The 24,016-nt window shown below is 29.9% G+C and overlaps 6 protein-coding genes and 1 long non-coding RNA gene across 9 annotated transcripts; 2 read left to right on the top strand and 5 right to left on the bottom strand.

Annotated features, from left to right (window-relative positions):
• Window positions 1-525: 525 nt before the first annotated feature.
• On the bottom strand, window positions 526-7,105 carry LOC130900454 (putative neutral sphingomyelinase). Its single transcript, XM_057811086.1, has 6 exons — window positions 6,765-7,105; window positions 6,663-6,709; window positions 6,431-6,604; window positions 6,165-6,348; window positions 5,514-5,671; window positions 526-3,720 (listed from the first exon to the last, which is right to left on the bottom strand). Exons 2-6 carry the CDS (start codon window positions 6,698-6,700, stop codon window positions 3,102-3,104), a joined length of 1,173 nt encoding a protein of 390 aa, XP_057667069.1. The 5' UTR covers window positions 6,701-6,709; window positions 6,765-7,105; the 3' UTR covers window positions 526-3,101.
• Window positions 7,106-7,478: 373 nt separating this feature from the next.
• LOC130900452 (dnaJ homolog subfamily C member 9) lies at window positions 7,479-9,091 on the top strand. The gene is made up of 3 exons (XM_057811085.1): window positions 7,479-7,759; window positions 7,941-8,453; window positions 8,785-9,091. Exons 1-3 carry the CDS (start codon window positions 7,666-7,668, stop codon window positions 8,940-8,942), a joined length of 765 nt encoding a protein of 254 aa, XP_057667068.1. The 5' UTR covers window positions 7,479-7,665; the 3' UTR covers window positions 8,943-9,091.
• Window positions 9,092-10,718: 1,627 nt separating this feature from the next.
• On the bottom strand, window positions 10,719-11,855 carry LOC130900453 (uncharacterized). The gene is made up of 2 exons (XR_009060184.1): window positions 11,752-11,855; window positions 10,719-11,662 (listed from the first exon to the last, which is right to left on the bottom strand). It is a non-coding gene; the product is annotated as an uncharacterized LOC130900453 (long non-coding RNA).
• Window positions 11,856-12,191: 336 nt separating this feature from the next.
• On the top strand, window positions 12,192-13,296 carry LOC130900449 (ERI1 exoribonuclease 2). Its single transcript, XM_057811078.1, has one exon. It carries the CDS (start codon window positions 12,542-12,544, stop codon window positions 13,244-13,246), a length of 705 nt encoding a protein of 234 aa, XP_057667061.1. The 5' UTR covers window positions 12,192-12,541; the 3' UTR covers window positions 13,247-13,296.
• Window positions 13,297-15,109: 1,813 nt separating this feature from the next.
• Window positions 15,110-16,439, bottom strand: LOC130900450 (ER membrane protein complex subunit 7). 3 transcript variants are annotated; one of them, XM_057811081.1, is made up of 3 exons: window positions 16,408-16,439; window positions 15,587-15,939; window positions 15,110-15,469 (listed from the first exon to the last, which is right to left on the bottom strand). In XM_057811081.1, the coding sequence occupies exons 1-3, from the start codon at window positions 16,422-16,424 to the stop codon at window positions 15,177-15,179; spliced, it is 663 nt and encodes a 220-aa protein (XP_057667064.1). In that variant the 5' UTR covers window positions 16,425-16,439; the 3' UTR covers window positions 15,110-15,176. The 3 variants fall into 3 exon arrangements, with proteins under 3 accessions (XP_057667064.1, XP_057667065.1, XP_057667063.1); XM_057811082.1 differs by having other exon boundaries at window positions 16,395-16,420; XM_057811080.1 differs by lacking the exon at window positions 16,408-16,439 and having other exon boundaries at window positions 15,587-16,142.
• An 807-nt stretch (window positions 16,440-17,246) lies between these two features.
• LOC130900451 (uncharacterized) lies at window positions 17,247-18,365 on the bottom strand. The gene is made up of 2 exons (XM_057811083.1): window positions 17,978-18,365; window positions 17,247-17,462 (listed from the first exon to the last, which is right to left on the bottom strand). Exons 1-2 carry the CDS (start codon window positions 18,282-18,284, stop codon window positions 17,269-17,271), a joined length of 501 nt encoding a protein of 166 aa, XP_057667066.1. The 5' UTR covers window positions 18,285-18,365; the 3' UTR covers window positions 17,247-17,268.
• Window positions 18,366-18,709: 344 nt separating this feature from the next.
• LOC130900448 (leucine-rich repeat protein 1) lies at window positions 18,710-22,755 on the bottom strand. Its single transcript, XM_057811077.1, has one exon. It carries the CDS (start codon window positions 22,641-22,643, stop codon window positions 21,390-21,392), a length of 1,254 nt encoding a protein of 417 aa, XP_057667060.1. The 5' UTR covers window positions 22,644-22,755; the 3' UTR covers window positions 18,710-21,389.
• Window positions 22,756-24,016: the final 1,261 nt, after the last annotated feature.

Genomic DNA, 24,016 nt, shown 5'->3' with positions numbered 1-24,016 from the left:
ACATAATCAAACAAAAACTGACTGTACTAGTGCGTAAGAAATAAGTTTCTCAATTATGCATTCGTTTGGTGAAAACAAACTACTGTTTGTAATAAAAAAATGCATAGTTCAAATTATGCATATTGCAATAATACAAAACAAGAGATTTATAAGATTTGATAATCTTCGGTTTACATCAATTTCAAATAGTTAAGTGGGTATTTTTATCTAGAGATTTAAAAAAGTCTATTTTTTTCTTGCATGTTTTCAAATCTTCAGCATTAAGAATATGTTCTTAAACGGATTTTAAAAAATTCACATTATTTCCGGAGATACAGCAGATTTTGTGACATGGCGACTAAGCCAGTAGAGTGGAACATTTTTCTCGGAACTACTTTTTTTGAAGTGGTTGACATGATATCTCAAGTTCTACAGAGTGCACCGTTGTTTTGTAGACCCCACTTTACCGGCCTATAATTTATTGAAATTCTGATTTTTTTACAATTTTTTTAAATTCTCAATAAGTCAATAAAAACCCTATAAAAATGGATAGTAAAAATTTATTTAAAATATGAAATTATTCATTTAGCAAAGTTTTCCACATCATCCTTATTGTATAGTATATATTAAAAAAATCCAAAAAACTTACAAGATCAAATTGAAAAAGACTAGATAATAGGTATTATATAATTAAAAAATTATGTTTCCACCAAAACTTTACACTCTGGAATATAAATAATATTAGTTTAATAAATGGAACTTCTGGAAGTAGTTGGCAAGCAAAGTGTCAGTCACTAGAATAAAGAAGACTAAAGACTTCTAGTAAGTATATATAATGTTAGTGACTAATAAATATATAGTATGGTAATATGTATTTTGTACACACAGGACATTCTCTCAAAGTGTGAAACACTACAAAACTCCAGAGCCCCACACCTGAGAGCGTAAGAAATAAAAGACAAAGATCTCTACAGCCATCCTATATTCTGGATTTTCTAAAAGAAGTGGAATTAACAGATCAGCTGTAAACAGTGGGCTCTCGAGTATCGTAGCAAGAAAGGGGGACACAATAGATCCTTTGGGTCCCAATGTATATGATACCCCACTATCTACATACATACATACAAGTGTTTCGTAAAACTTTAATGGAAAATTGAGCACTGGTTAATGGGCTGACATTGCTTTGAATCGAACGGAAATCTATATGAATGAGATATTACATTTGAAAATAAATAAATTATAGCTAAAAAATAATTACAGCCAATAAAAGTCAAGTTGGTATGTTACATGGGTTAGCATATACGTCCATACAAATGCCTTCGAATACAATACTAGAATATTACAATTAACCTTGACATAATTATTAAAGTTTTTGCAACAAAATAGTATCTATCATATGTGTAAGTTATTTCAATTATTGATTATTAAATTTCTTGGTTCCCTTGACCAAATTTACTGTTTAAAATTTTATCGAATAAGGGCAAGAAAAGTATAAAATAACAATTTTTGTGCTTAAAAAGTTTACAATATAAAATAAAATTGTCGGTAATAACTTAAGTTGATGATTATTGAGGGTTACAATAAATGCATTTGGGTTTTATTCAAAGTTGATCAAACCTAACCTAACCATCATGACTTTTGTTAAGTAGAGACATTTTTATTTGAATTCACACCTCATAATATAATAATCGATAAACACTTAACTTAAATTTATACTACAAAGTAAATAATATATTAATAAAACTTTCAAAAACAGTTGAATGTGAATTAAACTGTAGATAATAAAGCCTAAACTTGAATTCTAGTTGAACTACAGGGTAATCAAAAACTGATAAAAACAAAAATAGGTACAAATTAATAAAAAAATTGTATTACTGTAATTTTGTTATTCGATAGTTTAGAAATATATAAGTTCTAAAGAGAATCATCAAAAAGTGGTATCATTGTGTTGTACCGCCAATATCTCATACTATTGTCACGATTTAGATTGTTTCTCAACTCTGTTTTAACTTTAGGCTACATTACTTACAAACTTTACTAGGACTCAAGTTTTGGTTTTATATTATTGAAATTTAAGAAAAATTAGGAGTAAATTTGAAATTTCCGATATCCCACTGGGATTTGGTCCATTGACCTCGAGATAAGAAGATGTCAAACTCATCTAAAAGTCATCGGATTAAATTAGAATCGAAATATTGAAAATGATTTCATGAGTGTATATTGTGAATGAAATTCGCCAAACTGTAAGATTCTTTTAAAAGTTTTTAAAGTTTAATATTTAAAATTAAACTAAGGACAGAAAAAAAATTACAGAAAATTGAAAAATGCTTTTTTTCGAGATCTCATCCAGCGAACTCGAGGTTGTATATTGATGACCAGATAATTCGTCACGCTTTTTTGTAACCATGAAACAAAATATTTACTTCTATTGAATTAGTACTAAATGACCCAACTGTTTTTGTCAATTTCTTATTTGATTCATGTATGTCATTGGAAATAAGCAGGTGTGTCAAATTTCAAGTCAATATAATAATTGGAAGTAAAATATTTTAATTTTCAAAAATAGGTATTAATACAACAAATAAATTAAACACAAAAACAATCAGTTCCTTTTAGTAGAAGTAACAAAAGTGCCAACATAAAACATTTTCTTTACTAATAGTTTCTTTTTAATTTTTTATTAAAAATGACAACATTTGGTAACTTATATTTATCAGCTAACTATAAAATAAAATCGGACTAATAGTTTTTACTAGAAGCAAATGAAAAATTAATCACTCAATCAATGCTAGAGTTATATCAAAAACTTTAGGACCCGTTTTCCAACAGCAGGTTAACCATAATTGACCCAACTTAAATATTCTTAATTATAAAGGCATATTATCAATATATTATTAAATTAATTAAGCGATTTAATACTGTCCATTTTATTCGTCACATGCTATTTCAAACTAATGATTTTGTAATTGGACAGTCATCACAACATAAATGGCCTTGGATGTATTAACTTTCCATTACTCAATTTCTTTATAGATAAGTATTGATAAACAAATGTGTCTATTTTATTTTATAGTCAGTTTATTTGGTCCTTTGATAAATCAAGTAGTATATCAAACAATATGTCACAATTCGGTTGGTCTTTTAAGTGATTTTTCTATAGCTAATTTCACGGCAAGTACTCCATGTTTTTCGATTTTATTCCAAATAGTTCCCATCAATATACTAAAAACAAACAATATACCAATGATAACTCTGAAAATATTATAAACTACAACAAATCCAGCAGGAACATCAATTATAAATGTAATTATCAAACCAAACAGTAATAAAATACTAAAAAATATATATATTATCTTATGAGTTACAAGGTTATTCAGAGCTCGGTTCAAAATTGTCTCACATTCATCCAGTACATTTTTAACATCGTTTTCATTTCTAGAAGATTTTAAAATAGCTTGTTTGCTAATTTCAAAAGTTGCTTCTACTCCTTCATGATCTGAATAACTGAAAGAATGGAGGGGAACACGATCTGGTAGAGGTAATTTATAATTTTTCATTTCTACTTGAAGTTTTGAGCCTGGATGAAACATGATGTAATCTATCCTTTGTCCTTGTGTTTTATTTTTGACCAATCTACCAGGAGTGTAACTGTTTCTAAGACTTTCGCATGTTGCAACATGATCTCTTGGAACGTCGGCACTGTCAAAGGCATCTACAAGACCAGGAATTGATGTTAACAACCTGAAAATGATTTTGTGTATTGTAAATAAGTCAAATCAACATGTATAAGTAAGTTTTGTAATATACATCTTGGTATATCAAATATATACTATATATATACTATACTTCCAATAACTACATCTATGGTACAAGATATTAATACATAATTTTACACTTATATAATGAATTCGCGATTAAAAATCTCTACAAAAAATCTGTAGCTTCCATTCTTTTTCTGATTTCAGTATCTCAAAGCCATTAGTCTTAGCTTTGTAATTAATGAGTGGTCTATGTTGTTTTTGAGTTATTTTTTTGGCAAAGAAAAAATATATCAAGCAGTAGACATTTCTTAAAAAATTTTATATACTGTTATGTTGAACATAACTGTTTATATCAGTTTTGTATAATGAATAATATTTTTGGGTTTTTGTTAAATAAATATATATATTACTTTTCAGGATGGTACATAAACTTCGTCGCGAAGCATAATCATAAATCGTTCTAACACAACTGGACTGGTCTTACCACAGTCCCTCGACTTTTAACATAATCTCCCCACTACCCTTAAGCACAGAGCGCATGTCTCGAATGCCCGGCTGTATAGGCAAATCATAATACTTGAATGCAATAACGGCTGCCTAACTAAAAATGCCTACAGTTTTAAGTTAATTAAGTGAACAAGCATGGCTAAGAGACTCTTGCCGTACTTGTCTCACTTCTCCAGACTGACAAATAGTAAACTCGTTTTCCTCTGTCAGATTACTTTGTAATGTAATGTACTGTTACTAAAGTAAATAAATAAATAATAAATAAAATAAATCTTGAACAATGAAATAGGTTATAATTAACAGTAAAGAAAGTACAAGCTTAAATTCATCAAAATAATAATTTATTTAAAATTAACCTATCTATATTTAGTGTTTCTTCCCCTGGCCCTAATAACAACTTCAAATCACTTTTTCATGAATCGATAAGTTTTTTTACTCGATCTTGTTCTATGCAATCCCATTTTTCTGTGAGTGCAGTTTTGAGGTCTGATTTCGTGGTTAGTGCAGAATTTCTAGCCCGAATTTTTCTCTTAACTTCATCTTATAAATGCTAGATAGGATTTAAATCCAAAGCGGCAATTTCGACATTCTGTACAGAACCTGCAGTATGTGGGCGGGCATTGTCCTGCATTAGGATGAAGTTTTCGCCGATGAAACTGACGTAGGGAACGACGTGATCCCCTAGAATTTCTTCTATGTATCAGTTCGCTGTTAATCCCCCCGCTCCACCGCCAGTTTCGATAAAAACCAACTCGGTTATTGCTTCCATCCAGTTAATTCCTCCAAAAGTCACGTTTTCTTTTATGCAACACTATGGGAATCTTTCTCCAAAACTTCTGTAGACTTGTCCCTTTTTATCGCTACCTCACAGGCACACTCTGCTTTTGCCTGAGAAAAGAACGGGGCCCCATTGTTTGTCAATTAACATAGCGTTATCAATCTCACTTTTTATGACATTAATAATTATTTATTAAGGTTAGAGTTAGCAATACTAATTAATTAGCAATTAATAATTTGTCATAGCAACAGAATAAATAGTCCCTAGTTACAATTATAAATACGCATGAGAAATTTTTTCCTCCCGTTGTTATGGAGGACGTGCATGTACTTTCTACAGGGAGTAAATGTTTAACTTTCATCCCTTCTACTAGGGACGAAAGAACGTACTTTCGACCGAGGTATGAGGAAAACAGATTTGTACATTCTCAATATAAAAAATGTTGGAAATTAATGAAAATCACACATACACACATAAAATATACTTACCTGTATGCAATATCACCTGGTAAAGTATTTAAATCACCAGCTAACACTACTAAATCTGCACCCTGTGAACTGAGCAAAATAAACTGAGCAGTATCATATGCCTGTAAAATACGATGAGCCTCATATTCATCACTTTTCCTATTGTACTCTGCATGTAACTAAAAGAGTAAAAACAATGTTAATCGTAAGGACTTTTTTGGAAACTATACCTGGGTTCAGGTAGATCCCCTATAAGCTGATTGCAGATTAACCCAATCATAGTTTCCGAAAAGTCTTGATGAAATTGGCCATAGTTCTACTAAAGTAGAAGCAGATTTTGGAAGAAAAATGCATAATTTTGAAGGAGTGTATTAATTTCAACAAGTGAAAAACCTAGTTATAAATTACACTTTCAACATTGTTCCTTACATTTTAAACAGTTCACAATTTGAAATGGTTTTGTTCACATTGTTTTACTGTAAATAAGTAAAATTCACCTTGAGATGAATTTCCTTTATAAACACTGAAAAATTGAAAGCTATTGAACATTAAACTGAATATATAATTTTATTGATTATCTTTAAATCTACATGTACTGAAGACCCTCTAGTGTGGAGGGTCCTAATCTAAATAAAAACATTTTAATAAATTTTATGTAATTAGTTTACTTACATGAGCTGAATATATATTTACAGAAAGATTGTTCACTGTTAATTTACAAAGTCCAACGCCTTTTCCTCCAAACCAATCACCATGGTGTAATTTGTGAATGTAACCATTCAAAGACCATTGATGAAAGAATACCTCTTCAATTACATATTTGGAAAATATACAAATACCAGATCCAGTAACACCACTAAAAATTATGTAAAAATAATAAAATTAAATGCACCAGGGAGAGAAATATATAAAATTAAAATGTAGAAACCATTGAACACCTGTAAAAATAATGGGAATGTGGAAGTATTCCTGCGACCTCATCCTTAATCAAAAAATAATCACAATCAAGCCAAAGTTCTTGAAGACACACAACATCATAGTGACTATTAGACAAAAATTTCGCGATTGCTTTTATCCGAGTTTTTCTATTTTTTGACACAATTGCTAATCCCCTAAAAAATATTAATAAAGCAAATAAATTTAACACAATTATAGTATAACGTATCGTACCAACAGTTTAGCGTAAACACTTTAAATTCTAGGATCATTTTCAGAATCTACAAAATTTACTTGAAAAATCTAAACATATTATAGAAATTATCTTTTAAAAACCTTCAAACAAACAAGACGGCAACGTCACAAAGAAACATAGACAGGAAAATGAGTAGAAATACCCAATTTGACATACACAAAGATAAAATCATGATGTAAAGATATAGTCTTTACATCATGGATAAAATATGATTGTTTTTTAAGTAGAATGTAAGGATCGTCTTGAAACCAATAAGCTTATAGTGAATAAGTTCTTTGCTTGAAACTCTCATGTTTTTATAGAAGTGCTATGTGAAGGAAAAAATATTATCATTCATCAAATATTTTACTTTATAGTATAGAGGGAACTCGCTCGCGAAAAACTAGATTAAATGTATATTTTTTCATATATTATTTCTATACTTATAGTAGTAGCGTAGTACACAGAGCATACCCTGGTATATGGCGTTTAAGTGCCATAGACATATGAAGATGGCTCTTAAGCACGGTCTTAAATATATAAGAATAAGCCCTTAAGGGCTCAATCAGACGGTGAGGAATAGACTGCGTCACGACTATTGCGGAACGGAGTGAGCCAATTGAGACACAACCCTTTATAATACTGAAAAAATGTGAAAAATCTGAACGTTTAAGGTTTTAATTTCACTTATAAAATTGTGACTTGCAGGTAAAATTAAGTGTATGCTTTTTCAGTGAACAGAAGTGTACTTTCAAGGTCGATACCAAAAAACATTGTCTAAAACATAGACAATGAAAAAAAGAAGCTAAGAAGAAGACATACTCTATTTATTATGAAAAGATATTCTATTTTATGCTGAAGATGATAAATTTTTTAGTATTCGAAATGTACGCCATATGAACTCTCATGTTTCACATACTAAAATTTTTTTAGTTATCAACTGTCAAATTTTAGCGGCATTTTCTTATTTTTTTGCTGATTGGATTATAATTGATTGTTAATATGGCATCTTTTAAATCAATTTGCGAGAAATACTTCGGCTCTAGTGATTTCTATGAAATATTACAAATTAACCATGATGCATCTGAAAAAGAAAGTAAGTATTTGCCTAAAAATCAATCTTTCTCCTATTCTGATTCCACAACATTTACTTATTTTAATCTATCGTATGAATAACTTATTATATTTGTTGCTTAACTCATTTAACATTTTTTCAAATTGTGAAAAGGAATAAAATAATGTCCTTATATATTTACCACATTGAGCCTTTATTTCAGTTAAAAAAGCCTATCACAGAATGTCTCTTCTTGTTCATCCAGACAGAGTAAGCAGTGATCAAAAAGAAATTGCGACTGAAAAATTCAAAATTTTGAGTAAAATTCATTCCATTTTACAAATCAAAGAAAAGCGTAAATTGTATGATAATTATGGGGAGTTTGATGATGAAATGGACACATCATCTAACTGGCTGAACTATTGGCGAAATATGTTCAAAAAAATAGAATTAAAAGATATACAAGAGTATGAAAAAAAGTATGTGGGTTCAGAGAATGAGCTCAGAGATATAAAAAAGGCATACGTAGGAAGTAGAGGAAACATGGATACTATTTTAGAGATGTTACCTTTCAGTGACTGTGACAGTGAACCTAGAATCATAGAAATTGTTCAAAAAATGGTGGACAATGGGGAAGTTGAAAGATATAATACATTCTTTAATGAAAGTAAACAGAGGAAGTTAAGAAGACGGAGAAAATGGGAGTTAGAAAGAAGAGAAGCTGAAAAAATTAACAGTAATTATTATTTTTCCATATATTTCTTAACAAGCAATTCTTTTGATAAATTTTTCACAGTATAAAAACTAAGTTTTTAACTTTTGTAAAACCTAACAATGATCATGCTTAGTTCTAATACTAAATATTTTCAAGTAATTTTAAAAGTGCAGTTTAATTTGAATGAAACAGTTGTAGATAGAGCCACCCTGAGTCACTACATAATTAGTTTTAATATCAATTATCAGCAATTTTGAAAAATTTTTAATTCTAAAATTTATGATATTTGTTTTTAAAACACTTTTTATGTTCTTATGGATTTTGTAATTTTAACATATTGCTTTGTTAACAGTGGCCGAAATAGAAAAAGAAATTGAAAAAAATGCTAGAGAAAGGGAAGCAAACTTTGCATCATTCATGTCAGGTTTGGAAGCTAAATACGCACCTAAAGCAAAACAGAGAAAAAACTTACCAGATGGTACTGGAACCAGCAAGAAAAGAAAAACATAGTAATTCAGTTATCTCTATTGAATATTAACATATATGTGTTGTTTATTTTCTAGATTATCTGTAACCATTTTTCAATTATTTCTAAAAATTTACTTAATACATTCAAAACATTTGTTGGTTGTAACATTATTAAATATTGTAGTAAAATGCATTAATATTTACTTAATTGCACATTTTTTATAGTCTTAACCAGAATCAAAAGTTTTAAAAAATGCAAAAAATGTGTTAGTTATTATTATATTTTTGACTATTCAAGTTCACAGTGGTGAACAAGGCAAGATTACTTGTTGGCACATTCCCTCGTCGTTTTTTTTTATTGAACAAGACATTTTGGTATTAAAAATTATGCCTTCTCCCCCCCTCCTCTTCTCCAAAATTGGAGATGAAACAGAGAAAATCACAAACCAACAGATTAGATTCACCACAAAAATAAGCTTTAGAAAAGTGCCACAATTAATCATTAGAACTAACTGACATTTGTTAAGTTAATTAATTCAATAAAAATGGCAATAAACCAGTAAAGTTGCAATCATGAGATCTGAATCAATTGGCTGGGCCCCTTCTGTATGTCACTAAAGTTAGCTGAGCAATATGAACAGATAGAAAAAAGCGGAAAATTAACTGCCATATTATGAAATTTTCCAGTAGGCAAATTTTTGGGCTGTTTGGCAGCTACAAGTTAAATGTGCAAAATCAATAGACAATTAAAGTAGAATGATTCCATTTTTAAATGCTCCGTTGCTCAATAATAGAAAATTAAAAACAATTTCCTATTGATGCATAGAATTGAATAATTATTTTCTCCAAGTTTTCTCAGCAGAGCACTATCCTTGCTGACAAATATCAAAATGTGAACCTCGGTAGGTCCTACATAACTAAGTGCAGACTGGATTAATTTTTGGCGACGACACGAAAAAAGTTTTTCGAGTTTTCTCAGCAGAGCACTATAATTGGCGACAAATTATATACTCATGAGGCCTCGTTAAGGACTGAATAATTGAAATAATGGATTTTACGGAAACGTCACAAAAGAAATGACTCTGAGTTTTCTCAACAGAACTCCAGTATTACCGAGAAATTAGACTTGTGTGGCCTCGTTAGGGCCTGAATAATTAAGTGCTTGACCAATGCTAATGAAATGCAGCAGAATAGATGAATTTATTGTAAACGTCAAAGAAGAAATTACAATGACAGCGTTCTGCTGGAAAAAATCATTTTTTCGACGTTTTTTTGTGAAGCATTTTTACTCTCCAAAAACAGGCGTGAAAGTTGCCATTTACCGTTTTATTTTCTATTATTGAATAACAGAGCGTTTAGTATTCTACTTTCAGTGTCTATTGATTTTGCACATTCCTCTTGTATTGCTTCTGCTAATTTTATTATAAAGTTAACAGAGCAGCCAATTTCTCAAAAACTTGCACAGCAGAAAATTTCGTTATATGGCATCTATTGCTTTTTTTCTGTTCATACTGCTCTGCTAACTTTAGTGACATTTCTTCTGTGAACACTTGTTATCATAATATATTGCTTCTTGCATTGCGAGTGGTCTTGCTCCATGTCAAGCTCTACTACCACTGCAATTCTTTAACATAGTTCCTCAGATTTTCTACTTTACTATAGAACAAATTGAACACAAGTTTATTCCAAAGTATGCTAAAACTTGTACAATTTTGTTATAACAACATTAGTTTTCAAGACAAATTAAACAAATGGAATAAAAATCAAATTAAATCTTCACTATACATCAAATAATTTTTTGGAATTATATTTCTTAAATATTTCAAATTTTCAATATATTTATCAACGGTAGCTTTAGCTTGAATTTTATAAAATTTCACCACAAAAATGTTGTCATTCATTGCACCATAAACTGACAAAATTTCATTGTTTTTAGGAGTATTAGTAACATACTTAAAATTAAGAGGAACTTTGATTTCATTTGTGTGAATCCAATGAATTGTTAAATAATGTTCAGTATTTCCATGAAATTTATACAATCCTATAGTGTGTATGTTATTATTTAGTATGTTGTATTTGGGCAATTTCAAGACTTCCTCAATACTATAATAAATATAAGTCTTATTAAGGTTGGCAGAATTCGTCAAACCTTTTACTGTATCATTAGTATGGTTAGGAAGTATATGGAATATATAATCTTCAACAGAATGTTCACTTTTCCGATATTTTACTTTCTTTTTAAACAGCTTTGTTTGTTTCGGTGGAGTGGCTTGTATCACATTATCACTATCACTTGAAGGCATGGTAAATTAATATTTTTTACATCAAATACATTCTAATAATTTTTATAAATTGATTCTCGATAAATGTGCTGTAGTTAATAATTAAAAAGTATCTTATTCTTTTAAATTACTGAAATCAAATAAGTTTTGCTTTCATTGAAACACTAATGTACACAAGTTTCTTATAAAATTGTCACAACACTGCAATTGATAATTGAATGTGGGGAAGTTTCTATACCTATAGGTAGGCTTGAAAAATATTTTATTATCAGTTTCGATTATTTGGTTTCAGTTTAAGTTCCACAGGCGCGTTTTCAATCAGTTGGGTACTGCTTTCAAGAAGATATAGGTAACCGACTTCAATTTTTTGGCGTTCTATTAGTCTATATTTGGTAAACTCTCGTTACATAATTAATTCAACTCTGCCTTTTCATTTTCAAATCATACTCAATTAACTAGTATATAATTAATTCACAAATACTAAAAAATAATAAAGCTTGTCAATTTGCCATAATTACAAATGCTAGAGATGGACAATATTTAATTTTAAAATTGTTCCAACCACTTACCATGTTGCCAATTCGACGGTAACGAAATATAAATATCTAAAATTTGTTCGATTATAAACAGCTATTATCGGATGAGCATCGCGAGTTTATCAACTTCGCGATTATGAAATACAACTTTCAACATCGTCTAAATAAAGAATTTTACAGTGTGATCATATGGTATTAATTTATAGCGTTATCGGAATAGGTCAATCGTAATAGAAACAGCCAATCAGCACTTCGCTGATTGGCTCTATGCTATCGTATAAGTATGGACCGAAACAAATGCTTTGACATACATTATACCATCGATATTGTTTGAAATCTGGAAATTTGCAGAAATATATTTAGGGTAAATTTATAGTGCTGAAAATAAATACTGATGATACTCTTATAATCAGTATAGTTGAAATACCGTTTCCATTTTCCAGTAACATAGATAATAGCGTTGTAGACACTCTTACTGATTGGCCGTTTGTATTATGCTCGTTCTATTTCGAAACCTCTATCCTCTTCATGTGACAGAGCCCTCATTGTTATCAATTTTTCGAAACTCAAATAACGTGTCTACTATTTATAAAAGAATTTACATCTCTATTATCATTAATCAAATTTAAAATAAAACCAGTGAACATTCACAACTTGGTAGTATATATATTATTTTAATTTAAAATTCTTTAAAATTTAAAGAATGTACAAATTGTTATTATATACTTGACACAAACATATAGAAAGTTATTGATATTATGTAAAAGATAAATTCATTTAAAATCTATGTTAATAAAAGTTTCAAATACCAAATTTTTTTTAAATGGAAAAGATGCTGGACTTGGCTCGTTCCCTTAAATGCACTGAAATAATAAATGTAAGAAAAGAACTCACAGAAAAGAGCACAAATCGGCCTTTCAAATATCTTTTAGTAATAGACTTTGAAGCTACATGCTGGAATAGAAATGATCCTGATAGGGGATACAGTGAGATTATAGAATTCCCATGCATTTTATACAGTGTAGAAGGAAATAAAATAATATCTTATTTTCAACAATATGTTATGCCAATAGAGAATACGAAGTTGAGCAAATTTTGCACAGAATTAACTGGAATTTCTCAACAAACAGTTGATAATGGTGTTCCACTAAAAACTTGTATGATGTTATTTCTAAAGTGGTTGGAACATATAAGAAATAAATACAATGTTTCAATTGGTAAATTTGTGCCCAACAATTGCATCTTTGCTACTTGGTCAGATTGGGATATACGAAATTGTTTGAAAAATGAATGTAGACGAAAACAAATTGTTCTACCAGAAATATTTACTAAATGGATAGACATTAGAGCTTTATACACAAAACACTATATGAGAAGGCCAAAAGGTTTACTTGGTGCATTAGGAGAACTTGGATTAGAATTTGAGGGAAGACAACATTGTGGACTAGATGATGCGAAGAATACTGCTAAATTAGTTGGAAGAATGGTCAGTGAAGGAGTAATTTTGAAATGTACCAGTTGTTTGTAAGTGTAATAGATCATTAACATTTTTCTAATATAAAATTGGAATAATTTGAATTATTTATTATTTGTTTCTTATTTGGTGTTTTAAATAAAAATTCATTTTATTTTTCTTTTAAGTTGCTTACCTGGAATATAACTTGAAATTATAAATAGTCCCACTAATTAAATATGATTTTAGTTCACAGAAAGGAACCAAAGAACTCTTGACAATATTTGTTAAAAATAATTTAATTTAATGTTAGGTATTCTTGCATGATATGTAGGAAATATAGTAGATTTTTTGTAGCTCTCTCAAAACCCGTATGAAGTTATCTAAGGTTATACCACAAATATTTTTTTATAAAATAAACTAAACTTTTGAGAAAAATATTATATAATGATATTATAATCAGCTACAGAATTTTACTACCAAAAATTGAAGATTAAGTGGATAAACTATTTTCAAACAAGCGTTTTTGTATATATTTCATGATTCTGAACTGAAGCCTCCAAAAATAGAAAAAAAGTATTTAATTACTGTATAAATTTCACCTAATAAGCAAATAATGAATTGAAAATTGTGATCTAAGTATTTCTTATAATTAAAAAAAAGTTCATTAACTTTATATTTGAGGATTCGTATCATTCGAAGCCCCAAAATTTTTTCAACTACTGCAAAGGATACTCAAATAAGGAACCTATTGACAGAAAATTGTGATGCAAATATTTTTTATAATGCAAAAAAAATTTATAGACCTTACGTTTGTGCGCTGATGTGCAACTAGTGATGAGCGAGAGTGATCTTGGTCTTGTAAAAAATTAAAGACCTAGACTAGTTGTGCAATATTTATGCAAGACCAAGACCCTACAGTTTTGATTTTTTTTTTATTTATTCCAAAGTAATTCTTACAAAATTGATATTTTTACCTCAAAATTTCATGAAAGCAATTTGAATGAGTATAGCTAATTTAAATAAAAAATTTTCTTCAACTATTGAGAAGCATTCTTGACAAGTAATCTATTAACAAAAAAATGTGATGCAAGTATTTTTAATAACGCCAAAAAAATTCATAAAGTTTGCGTTTGAGCGCTGATGCGCATCGTTCGTTTTGGAATCAGAACCCCAAGGTTTTATCAAATTTTCTTCAACTATTGGTAATATAATCTTCACGTATCATCATTATGAAAAGATGATAAAGAATTAAATTAGTCGAAACGTTAGTTTTGATCTATCTTTTGAAAATTATTGAAAAAAAACCGCCTATAATAATGAAAACTTATCTAAAACAAATATCAAAAGGATTCCAAAGTATGTTAAAGGAACAGCGCGCCATCATGGAATTTCAAAATTCCACTATTATCTAAAACAGTTCCAGGGCGGAGACGCGTTCTAACAGTATTTTTGGAATGGTAAGTAACTGATTTTTCTCAAAATGAAAATTGTTTTTGAAATGAAATTAAAAATATAGTTGAATATTTTCTTTTTAATTTTTGGATCTTAGGGCTCAGAATTGCAAAATATGTACAAAAACACATGTTAAAAATTGTTATCTATTTAATCTTCAATTTTTGGTAGTAAAATTATGTAATCTATTATAATATCATTTATTTGACTCGTCTATTAAAATTTTGTTTACAAAAGTTCAGTTCATTTATAAAAAAATATTCTTGTAGTAATCCGTTGATACCTGTTGGGAAACTTTTGTCTAAATAACCCCAGTCATTTTGAAATAAAAATTTGTTAAATTTCCTTGTTTGATATTGAACTCTGTTGATTTGTCAATAATTTAAAGCAATATCTTAGCTTTTGGCTCTTTAAAATTCACCAGAGAAAGTAACAGTGAGTCAAAGACGAAATCTTGATCCACACATTATTATATCACATAACTAAGCAAAAAAGAAAAATATGTATTTACTTTTATTTTACAGTTATTAAATTAAATAGTTCCAAAAACTTATTTTTCTATCCTCTTCCTAGCTTTTTGATTCTTTTTGATTGCTGCTGGCACTTTATCTTTATCAGTCTGTGAGGATGATGATTTTGCTAAGTAATTGGAAACAAAGTCTGACATTTCAAATTTGGCCATATTTTGAATTTGCTCCATTTCTTTTTTGGTTTCTGGGTCATTCATCATTTTTGGTAGGACCATGATCAAAAGAAGTGGTAAAACCATCATCATAATCATTGGATTGAAAAGAAGATCAGTTACTCTCCATTGTTCCCTTACTTGGAAGTATCTAGTTTTTCCTAAAAAAATATTTTGAAATTGAAGTCCACTTTACAGAAGAATTGATAATAGTTTTTCAGATTGTATCTAAAAATATAGAAGTAGTACAATGAATTTCTAGTTGTTAACAAACCAACCTAAAGCCTTCATTCTTAATGGATAAGGTACAACAATAACTTCGGATGTTTTGATGTGGTTCACTTTCCTCGCTCTGAACTTTCCTTTAGAATTTATTTCCACTCTAGTGGGCTCAAAAGTATACTCTGGGTGTAGAACTTCAACAATATACGAGCCTGCAGGTACATTATGAATTGTAAAGGATCCATCCTTTTTAACAAACCCTATATATTCGCCCCCGTTTACGTGTATTCTTGTGGTTGCTTGCCAATTGGGTTTGTTTTGTGTTTCTCCTATTGGAAAAGCCCTTCCTTCTATTACATATCTAGCGGTATCATTTTCTTCTTCAATATTTGTTTCAGTTTTGATGGAACTAGTAAAAAATAATAATAGGACGACTAGTATTGAATGAAAACCCAAATACATGATCAATATATTGTGATTATTGATATTACTTGAGGTTAATATATAATATAATAAAATCTATGGTTGACAGTATCGAGCGTTGACACGGAATATAGAACTAAAGAGTAACACATGATAAATCATGGAAAGTTAACGAGTAGTGAAACAAACATGTAATACTTATATTTATTATGTAATGGAAGTCAAAGGTTGACTTGAGTATAAAATTTTAACCGAAAATAAACCGCAAAGCTTTGGAATGTATATATGGTATATATAGTATATACAATCAGCTAATAGGTGATTTATGAAAAGATCAACACATTTTGTTATTTTGGATTTTATAAACTTTCACGTTCATACTGCGCTGACGCCCTTATTCGAATTCAACATAAATTAAAAAGATTACAAAGTGGAATTTACCCAGAAAACATACCCAATATTAGGGTACATTCTGTGGATTTACCTATTAACACAAACGCCTACTTGCGTTCAAGTTCGTGCTGAGAGATGACCAATTTTTATGTTCGATACTCACGTTACAGCGCATACCCAATGTAAACTGTTACCCAGGTCATATTATAGAATTAATACTAGTATTAGTATTAACTCTGTGGTCGTATGCTAAAGATATCAAATTATATTAGTAGTATGCCGCAGTAGAGCCCGTAACTAGGTTTTTGTCTTTTGTCATTACAAAATAATTAGACGTGCAGACCATGTATAAGTAGTAGGTGTTTCAATGAATGAATACCCGCTATACGATTATGTGGACTATAAAGTGGTTTTCCTTTATGTTTACTCACATGTGAGCAGTTTACTTATTTGTTATTTATGACATGTATGACAATCAAAGCTGAATGTTGATGACGTTTTGTATTGACATATGATGGAATTTATGGAACCGTGGATATTCATATTGAAAAAAATTTACTTGATTGTTTATTAACAATAATTTACTATAATTCAAAGAAGTTAAATGAAAGAGTTCAAAATAAATCCACTGATGACTCATGAGAATGTTGTTAGTTTCACTCTTATTGATATCATCTAGGAGTTAAGCCTTAACTAATAATTTGACACCCATAACAAAATACTGACTTTGTGACTTTAGAACATGTCTACAAAATTTAAGGACGTCATTTTTAATATTTTTAATATATAGAAAAAAATTCAAAGAAGCTCAAAATTAGCTTTAATTTGAAGAAGTTTTAATTTTTTGGAGCTTCTCAAAACCTAAAATAGGTTAGTGTAGTAATCAAAATTTGTAATAAATTTTTAAAATTAATAACAAAATTTATTTACATTCTTTTTCTTTCTCGTATAAAACTTTTAAATGGTCAGTTAATGGAACTTTATCAGTTTGTAACATCATCTTGTATTCCAATTGACCCTTATCATTTAAAGTGTAACATCTAGTAATACCGCAAACTTTCTTTTTGTTAAATTTCGATCTCGAAATAATCGATGCAGTTAATTCCATATATTTGTCTAAAATAAACAAATATTGAATTACTTAATAATGATAAGATTGTAAAAATATTTATGAAATTCTGACTAATATTTTTAAACTACTTAGCAATATTCATTTTAACATTGAATGGAAATTAGAACACATGCATCAAACAGCTTTTCACAAGTTCTTTTAAACATTGTAGCACATAAATTATTTGCATAACTGTCTCTATTCTATACCTATTCAGTTATTCAATTTCAAATTCTTTTCAATATATATGAGTAGGTAATACAATAATTAAAAAGTTGCCTTCAATGTAGAAAATAGATATGATAACTTTACTAAACTATAAATAAACTTTAGATACAGTAAATTCATACAGAAGATTTATTCAAAAGGCCTATATTATGTTGGTTTTATTGCTTCATTTTCATTAATCGTTTGACTAACTTATGAGTTTGGAAATAATACGAAAATGTGTAAGAGTTCTTAAATATTCTTTACTTAGTCTTTCCGACAGTACAGCAAAGAAATTCATAATAAAATTTACCTTTAACTGTGCCATCTTCAACTGTACATATTCCAAGATTTTGTGAGGTTAGTAAACTCACTGTACAACCATCTTCAGCAATCCTGAGATGCCCACCTTCTACATGCATCAAAGCCTTAGTTTCAGGATTCCATGTAAGCGAACTATACCCGAGAAGAAGAAAACCAAAATTGGTAAATGATAAAAGTTCTTTATAATTTATCGGACTCTTCATAGTGGGGTAATTGACTGTAGCATTTATTGATTTCCATGTACCAGTTATCCAGTGGAGAGGTTTTAAAAGTTGTTCAGGATTCATAGCAGCCATATTTCAAAAGAAATTTGAAAATATTTACTAAAATTTTGAAATGGACAGGTCAAAAGAGTTATTATGTCATTTTTTTATGACAGCTTCATATCAAAGATGATGGTAAGATGACAATGCCTTCCAGTGTCAAAAAAAAAATTGATCTTAGTCCTTTAAAATGAAGTAATGGGGTAAGATCATATTAACGTATCAACTACCATTAGGTAAAACATAGAAATGCCAACAAAAGTCGAAAATTGGAGGAAATTAGAAGTTTCTAAAGCTATAAAATTTACAAGCTTTTTCATAACTTCAATATGTCTAACCAATAAGTCACTTAAATAACTAACTATAAAGGGCTTTTTAGGACACACATTCATTATTCTGAAAAATTACGAAATAAGTAATTTCAAATTGTGAGGGTTTTCTATTTAACAAGTCCAGTAAATATTTTGATATTTTATTTTTTATCAATGAATACAGAAAACGGAAAACAACCAATATTTTGGCAAATTTGATCATTTTGAGTGATCATCACATTTGATCAAACAATAGCAGAAAAAGCAGCATCAAAATATATATTATAAATATCATAACACATATTCTTGCCTTATTAATTCTAATATAAAAACTGTTCATCACTTAATATAGGTACAATTTGCAATAAAAGCAAAAGAAATCAGTTACCTATTGTATTAATGTGATTACAGCCCTGCTTTAATACATTTAAGGCAAATTTAAATAAAAAAAAACTATATTACTATTTTCTAATAAAAACCAAACCAAAAAACATTCCAGTCCTTTATGTGTAATTATTTTGAATTCAAATAGTATGGCTTACAGGATACTGATACTTTCAGTACTAATACAAAACATTTTCTAGATTAGATGTTCACTTAATTATGTTTACAAAATTACACATCTTCATATTACATAGATGAAACCAAAACATTGTTAAGTAAGAACAAAGCTCAAGTTAAGTAAATACTAAAGGTAACAAAAAAGCTGGAAAAATATGATAAAATTTTACAATACTGAGTATAATATAGCAAAACCTTTTTTTTTATAACAATTATCTTGAAACCAATCCCTTTTAGAATTAATTTGACTATTAGTATATTCAAAGCAGATTTATCCTATCCCCATTTGAACCAAATACAATGGAACATTAAGGATATTGTTTGAAATTAACATAAATATAATATAGCAAAACCAAAATTTTATTTTTTTTAACAATTATTTTGAAACCTATCCCTTCTTGAATTAATGTGACTATTAGTATATTCACAGCAGATTTATCCTATCCCCATTTGAACCAAATGCAATGGAACATTAAGGATATTGTTTGAAATTAACATAAATTTGGAACATCTTCGCTAAATTATAAATAACAAAAACATGATCATAAATTACCTAAGACAGAATATCACAATTAAATTATAACTTTCTCAAAATGTATGGATTGGACAGTTTCAATTTCTTAATGGCACAAAAATTGAGTTATTTATTAACAGCAGCATTTCTAAAAGATTATCTAAATACAAAAAGATTGGCTAGCAAGAAAAAGGTAGTGCATGATATTGATAAATGTTTTAGAATACTATTGGTAACTTTGAAATTCGATTAATTACATATGTACAATTATCGATACAATACGAACTGATTAATAAAATATTGTGGGGTTCATAGGTTTATTCATTATTTCATTCAAGTCATCAAAAAAAAATAATGTACAACATGTATGGACACTAGAATCTACAGTCCATCATTTTGTTACATTCATATGAAATGACATATTTTTTGCACTAATTGCATAATATACTATTGAAATCAGTGTGCTGTCTAAATAACAGGTGCAATGTCTTTATGGAGTACCACAGAGATGAGTACTGGGCCTATGGAACATCTTGTATGAATAGCTCTTTAGAATAGAGATGCCACAAGGAGTTACCATTGAAGTCACCTTAGTGGTAACAGCTGTAGTAGATCAGGTCCCGATGAACCTGCCTAACACAGAATTACAACTCATAGGAAACTAGTACCAGAAAAAACAGATTCTTTTCTGTTGACACATAAAAAGGAAAATAGCCAGATTTTTTATGGAGTACCAGTATGGTATACTGTCTCAGAAAGAAAAACTATTGCAAAGCTGACACAATTACAAAGGAAGGTGGCTATCTACATAATGCAATACCTACTAGACTATATCCGAAGGAATAGGGGTAATCACAAGGCTGGCTTCTATGGATCTGCAAGTAAATGAGAGGAAATATAGATATGCCGGAGTGTCAAAGACTAACACATGAACAAATCTCATCCAGAGGTGGCAAGTGCAATAGGACAATGGAACATATAGCCAATGGACCCACTGACTCATTAATCTTATTGAAGTCTGGATGAACGAGAAGCATGGGGAAACTACTTTTTAACATAATCACTCACGGGCCATAGATACTTTCGCAAGTACCTATATAACAGGTAGAGATCAGACACTCCTAAATGCACCTACTACAGTGAGGAAGACGATGCTCCAGATGGGAAGAAGTAAGAAACTTATAAACCCAGAAACGTGGAAGTTTCAATATTGCCAAAACTATGGAATGCTTGTTAGAATAATAGGAGTCCTGGAAGTACACTTATGAAGTGATACAGGCTATAATACAGATTAAAGAGAAAGATAGAAGGAACAATATAATAAAAGACAGTATTGGCACCAAAGCAAGGTAAGAGTCCGACACTACCTAGCAATGACACCCTATATCCATGAGGATTTCCCTCCTACAGAAAAGAAAAGGTGCAAGTATTTAATGGTGATGTGATGAGAAACTACTTTCATGAATTTATATTGTTTCAATTAAATTGTGAAAATACATTCTGAGTACAATTTTAGTATTTTAAATGTCCTAACTATAACCTGTAAAAATATCTTGAAATTTTTAGAAACAAAACTGAATGCCCAAAATGATTTTTGGGGCTCCAGTGAACTCTTAATAACCACACCACACTAATATGGAATGATTGGTGCATATAGGTCATATTGAGAGCAAAATATACTTAAATAGAACAGTAACAAGATAAAGCGGAAAGTTCGTTAATTAAAACACTTCAAGTTAGGTCCACTGCGTCCTACCTGACAATAGGATTTCGTGTTCTACATACACTTGCATAACATCTTGAGGAACAAAAATAAGAATCAATTGGTACACATATTCCTTCCCCAACTGATCTATTTACACTTTCTGCAATGCTAGTGAGCAATAAATTTTGAGATGTTCGCACATAAATCTCAAGACAAGCTCTTCCACAAACACAAAAATTGGCATTGTCTAAATATGAAATCACTGTTAGAGGAAGAGATCCTGGAGGATATGGTAATCTAGCTCTTAACACCTTTCTTGCTGCATATTCTTTCAATGTACAGACAGGAAGTGGATCTATTCTATGTAAAGGTTTAGTTGGAACATCCTGCATAAAATTATTAAGAGACAAATCAATTGTTTGTAAAGTCAAACTTCTCATATTACCAGGTAGTGTATTTATATTATTATTGGATGCACAGAATACTTTGAGTTTTTTCAATTTACCTATACCTGGTGTAAGGTTCTGCAAGAGATTGTAGCTTAAATTAAGATTTGTTAGTTGACTCAAGTAAGATATCTGTTGAGGAACTAGCTTTAATTCATTATGACTCAGATCTAAAGATTGTAGGGTATTTGAAAGATTGCCTCCAATCCAATTCCAGTTTTTACTTTTGCCAAGTAAATTTTGTGAAAGATTTAAATCTCTTAAATTTGGTAACAAACTTAATTCTGTAGGAACATATTCAATTAAATTATCACTCAAATCCAATATTTTCAGTCTCATTAGAGTAAGTATGCCTTTATCTACCCCACATCTATTTATACTATTAATATGTAACTCTTCAAGTGTTTTTGGGAATCCTTTACTAGGATAATCTGATCGCTTTGATATAGTTAGTTTTAAAGGTGGCATATCTTTAGCCTTAACTCCTGTAACCGCTAAACTAGAGGTTGTTAACTCTTTCTCGGACACTTTGTTTTCCAAGATTCTTTTAAACAGGTGCAAAAATGCTTTTAGCTGAATAGGATCAGCATTTATAAAGATATCATGTTCTGGGCTTAAAAATTGTATGGTACATTTTCCTTCGTGTGCGAATTTTGTTAAAACTTGTTTAATGTTATTCCTTATGGTATATTTCGTACCATTTTTATTTTGGTTTGTGAATAATATAATACAAAATTCTCCAGACTTAGGATGCTTGCACAGGGCTAATGTAGACTTTACATGTTTTCTTCCTTTACTATTTAAATTACTCGGCAAAACACGGTTTCCCACGTATATTGAACACACTATTTTCATTTTTATTTCAAATTAGTAAACTAAACTTATATCAACAGTTCAAATTAATCTCTAGAATTCATTTATTTATGGAAAGATCTGTCACAGTATCCGTATCCATAGAACTATAATCATAGATAAATGGGAAAAGCCTAAGATTCCATTTAGATTGTAACCATAGACATAGTACTACTACGTCTAACAGTTAGGTGCACTTTTACACCTTAGGGTAAAACTAGTTTCAACTATGGATTAAACTCTAGTTTAACTTATAATAAAAGAAGTTGCTCTATTTTTTTGTTAGTTGTCACCTTTGAGAAAATATAACCCAAAATCTATTTAACTGATAATACTACATGTGGGCATTAAATATATCATCAAGGCTGATTATTATCATCGTCGAGTTTATCAAATATGAAGTGCATATCTTCAGTCAGTTTAGCAAAACCAAGCCCCCCTCTACTCAATACAATATCGTAAAAACGTTAACAATTTGAAAAAGCTATGTTGGAATTCCCAGTTTCATATTAGACTAAAGTTTAAACTACCATCAGTCCTCCGGGAACGTTTAACTCGAGGTTTGCCGGCAAAAGCCATCTATAAAAAGTAAAAATGTCCATATCTGTCGTTTAAACTGGTGTTTGAAGCTTAAACTTCACTTGTAAAATTTTCGTCACTAATGTCAAAACTTTACACAATTCTGTATTCCGTTAGTTGTGTTTATGGTCTCCAAAGGAATCGAAAAGTGTTTTTAATGTTTTTATGATTCGAAAATGGTTTCGATTCTACAATAGTATAGAAATTAGTTTGATAGCGACCTGGATGGATCGGTCTTTAAAAAAGCTACTAAAGCCAGTCTACTAGTGAGGACGACAAATCGTACGATCTTAATTTATTTAGAAGGTTGGCATGCTAAAAGCTGACAGAAGGCTTCGATATGCCAAGTGCAATTGCTCTGGATTCCCCATATTTCTCTATAGCTTCAGTGCATACGAAGACCTCTTTTATATGTTAGGGAAAAGAGTTTACATAGCAAACTTCTTACTTCAGCTGCGCATTTCTTCAATACGAATGGTGGTATTCCATCTGGGCCAGTGGCTTTGTTGATGTCCAAGCCTTTGAGAAGTATTGTCGTATCTCAGTGTCGAAATTCTATTTATGGCATAGATGTACCAATTCCAAGCAAGCTGGGTGGTAGTTTCTCCCGCGAATAAAGAGTTAAATTTGAAGCAAACGTGCAATTCAACAAGTCCGCCTTCTTTTTTGTGGCCACTGAGATCAACAGTGGATTTTTTTACTCACAAAAGCCTTCGCTGACCGCTTTTGCTACAGACCAAAATGACCTTTATCCGTCAGAGCAATTGAGATTGGTTTTCATTCTCTTATTTTATCGT

Source organism: Diorhabda carinulata, chromosome X (genome assembly GCF_026250575.1).
Source record: "Diorhabda carinulata isolate Delta chromosome X, icDioCari1.1, whole genome shotgun sequence".
In the NCBI taxonomy this organism is placed as follows: domain Eukaryota; kingdom Metazoa; phylum Arthropoda; class Insecta; order Coleoptera; family Chrysomelidae; genus Diorhabda; species Diorhabda carinulata.
The sequence above is the reverse complement of the archived record's forward strand: the minus strand, read 5'-3'. Positions and strand labels throughout refer to the sequence as shown.

Coding starts and splice junctions, on each gene's coding strand:
- LOC130900454 (XM_057811086.1), bottom strand. CDS start 6,700: ATGATCCTAGAATTTAAAGTGTTTACGCTAAACTGTTG. Junction 6,349..6,430: donor CATTCCCATTATTTTTACAG/GTGTTCAATGGT, acceptor CATAATTTTTAG/TGGTGTTACTGGATCTGGTA. Junction 5,672..6,164: donor TAAATATATATTCAGCTCAT/GTAAGTAAACTA, acceptor TTACTCTTTTAG/TTACATGCAGAGTACAATAG.
- LOC130900452 (XM_057811085.1), top strand. CDS start 7,666: ATGGCATCTTTTAAATCAATTTGCGAGAAATACTTCGGCTCTAGTGAT. Junction 7,760..7,940: donor TGATGCATCTGAAAAAGAAA/GTAAGTATTTGC, acceptor CCTTTATTTCAG/TTAAAAAAGCCTATCACAGA. Junction 8,454..8,784: donor AGAAGCTGAAAAAATTAACA/GTAATTATTATT, acceptor CTTTGTTAACAG/TGGCCGAAATAGAAAAAGAA.
- LOC130900449 (XM_057811078.1), top strand. CDS start 12,542: ATGGAAAAGATGCTGGACTTGGCTCGTTCCCTTAAATGCACTGAAATA.
- LOC130900450 (XM_057811080.1), bottom strand. CDS start 15,992: ATGTATTTGGGTTTTCATTCAATACTAGTCGTCCTATTATTATTTTTT. Junction 15,470..15,586: donor ATTAAGAATGAAGGCTTTAG/GTTGGTTTGTTA, acceptor ATATTTTTTTAG/GAAAAACTAGATACTTCCAA.
- LOC130900451 (XM_057811083.1), bottom strand. CDS start 18,284: ATGGCTGCTATGAATCCTGAACAACTTTTAAAACCTCTCCACTGGATA. Junction 17,463..17,977: donor TGAAGATGGCACAGTTAAAG/GTAAATTTTATT, acceptor TGTTTATTTTAG/ACAAATATATGGAATTAACT.
- LOC130900448 (XM_057811077.1), bottom strand. CDS start 22,643: ATGAAAATAGTGTGTTCAATATACGTGGGAAACCGTGTTTTGCCGAGT.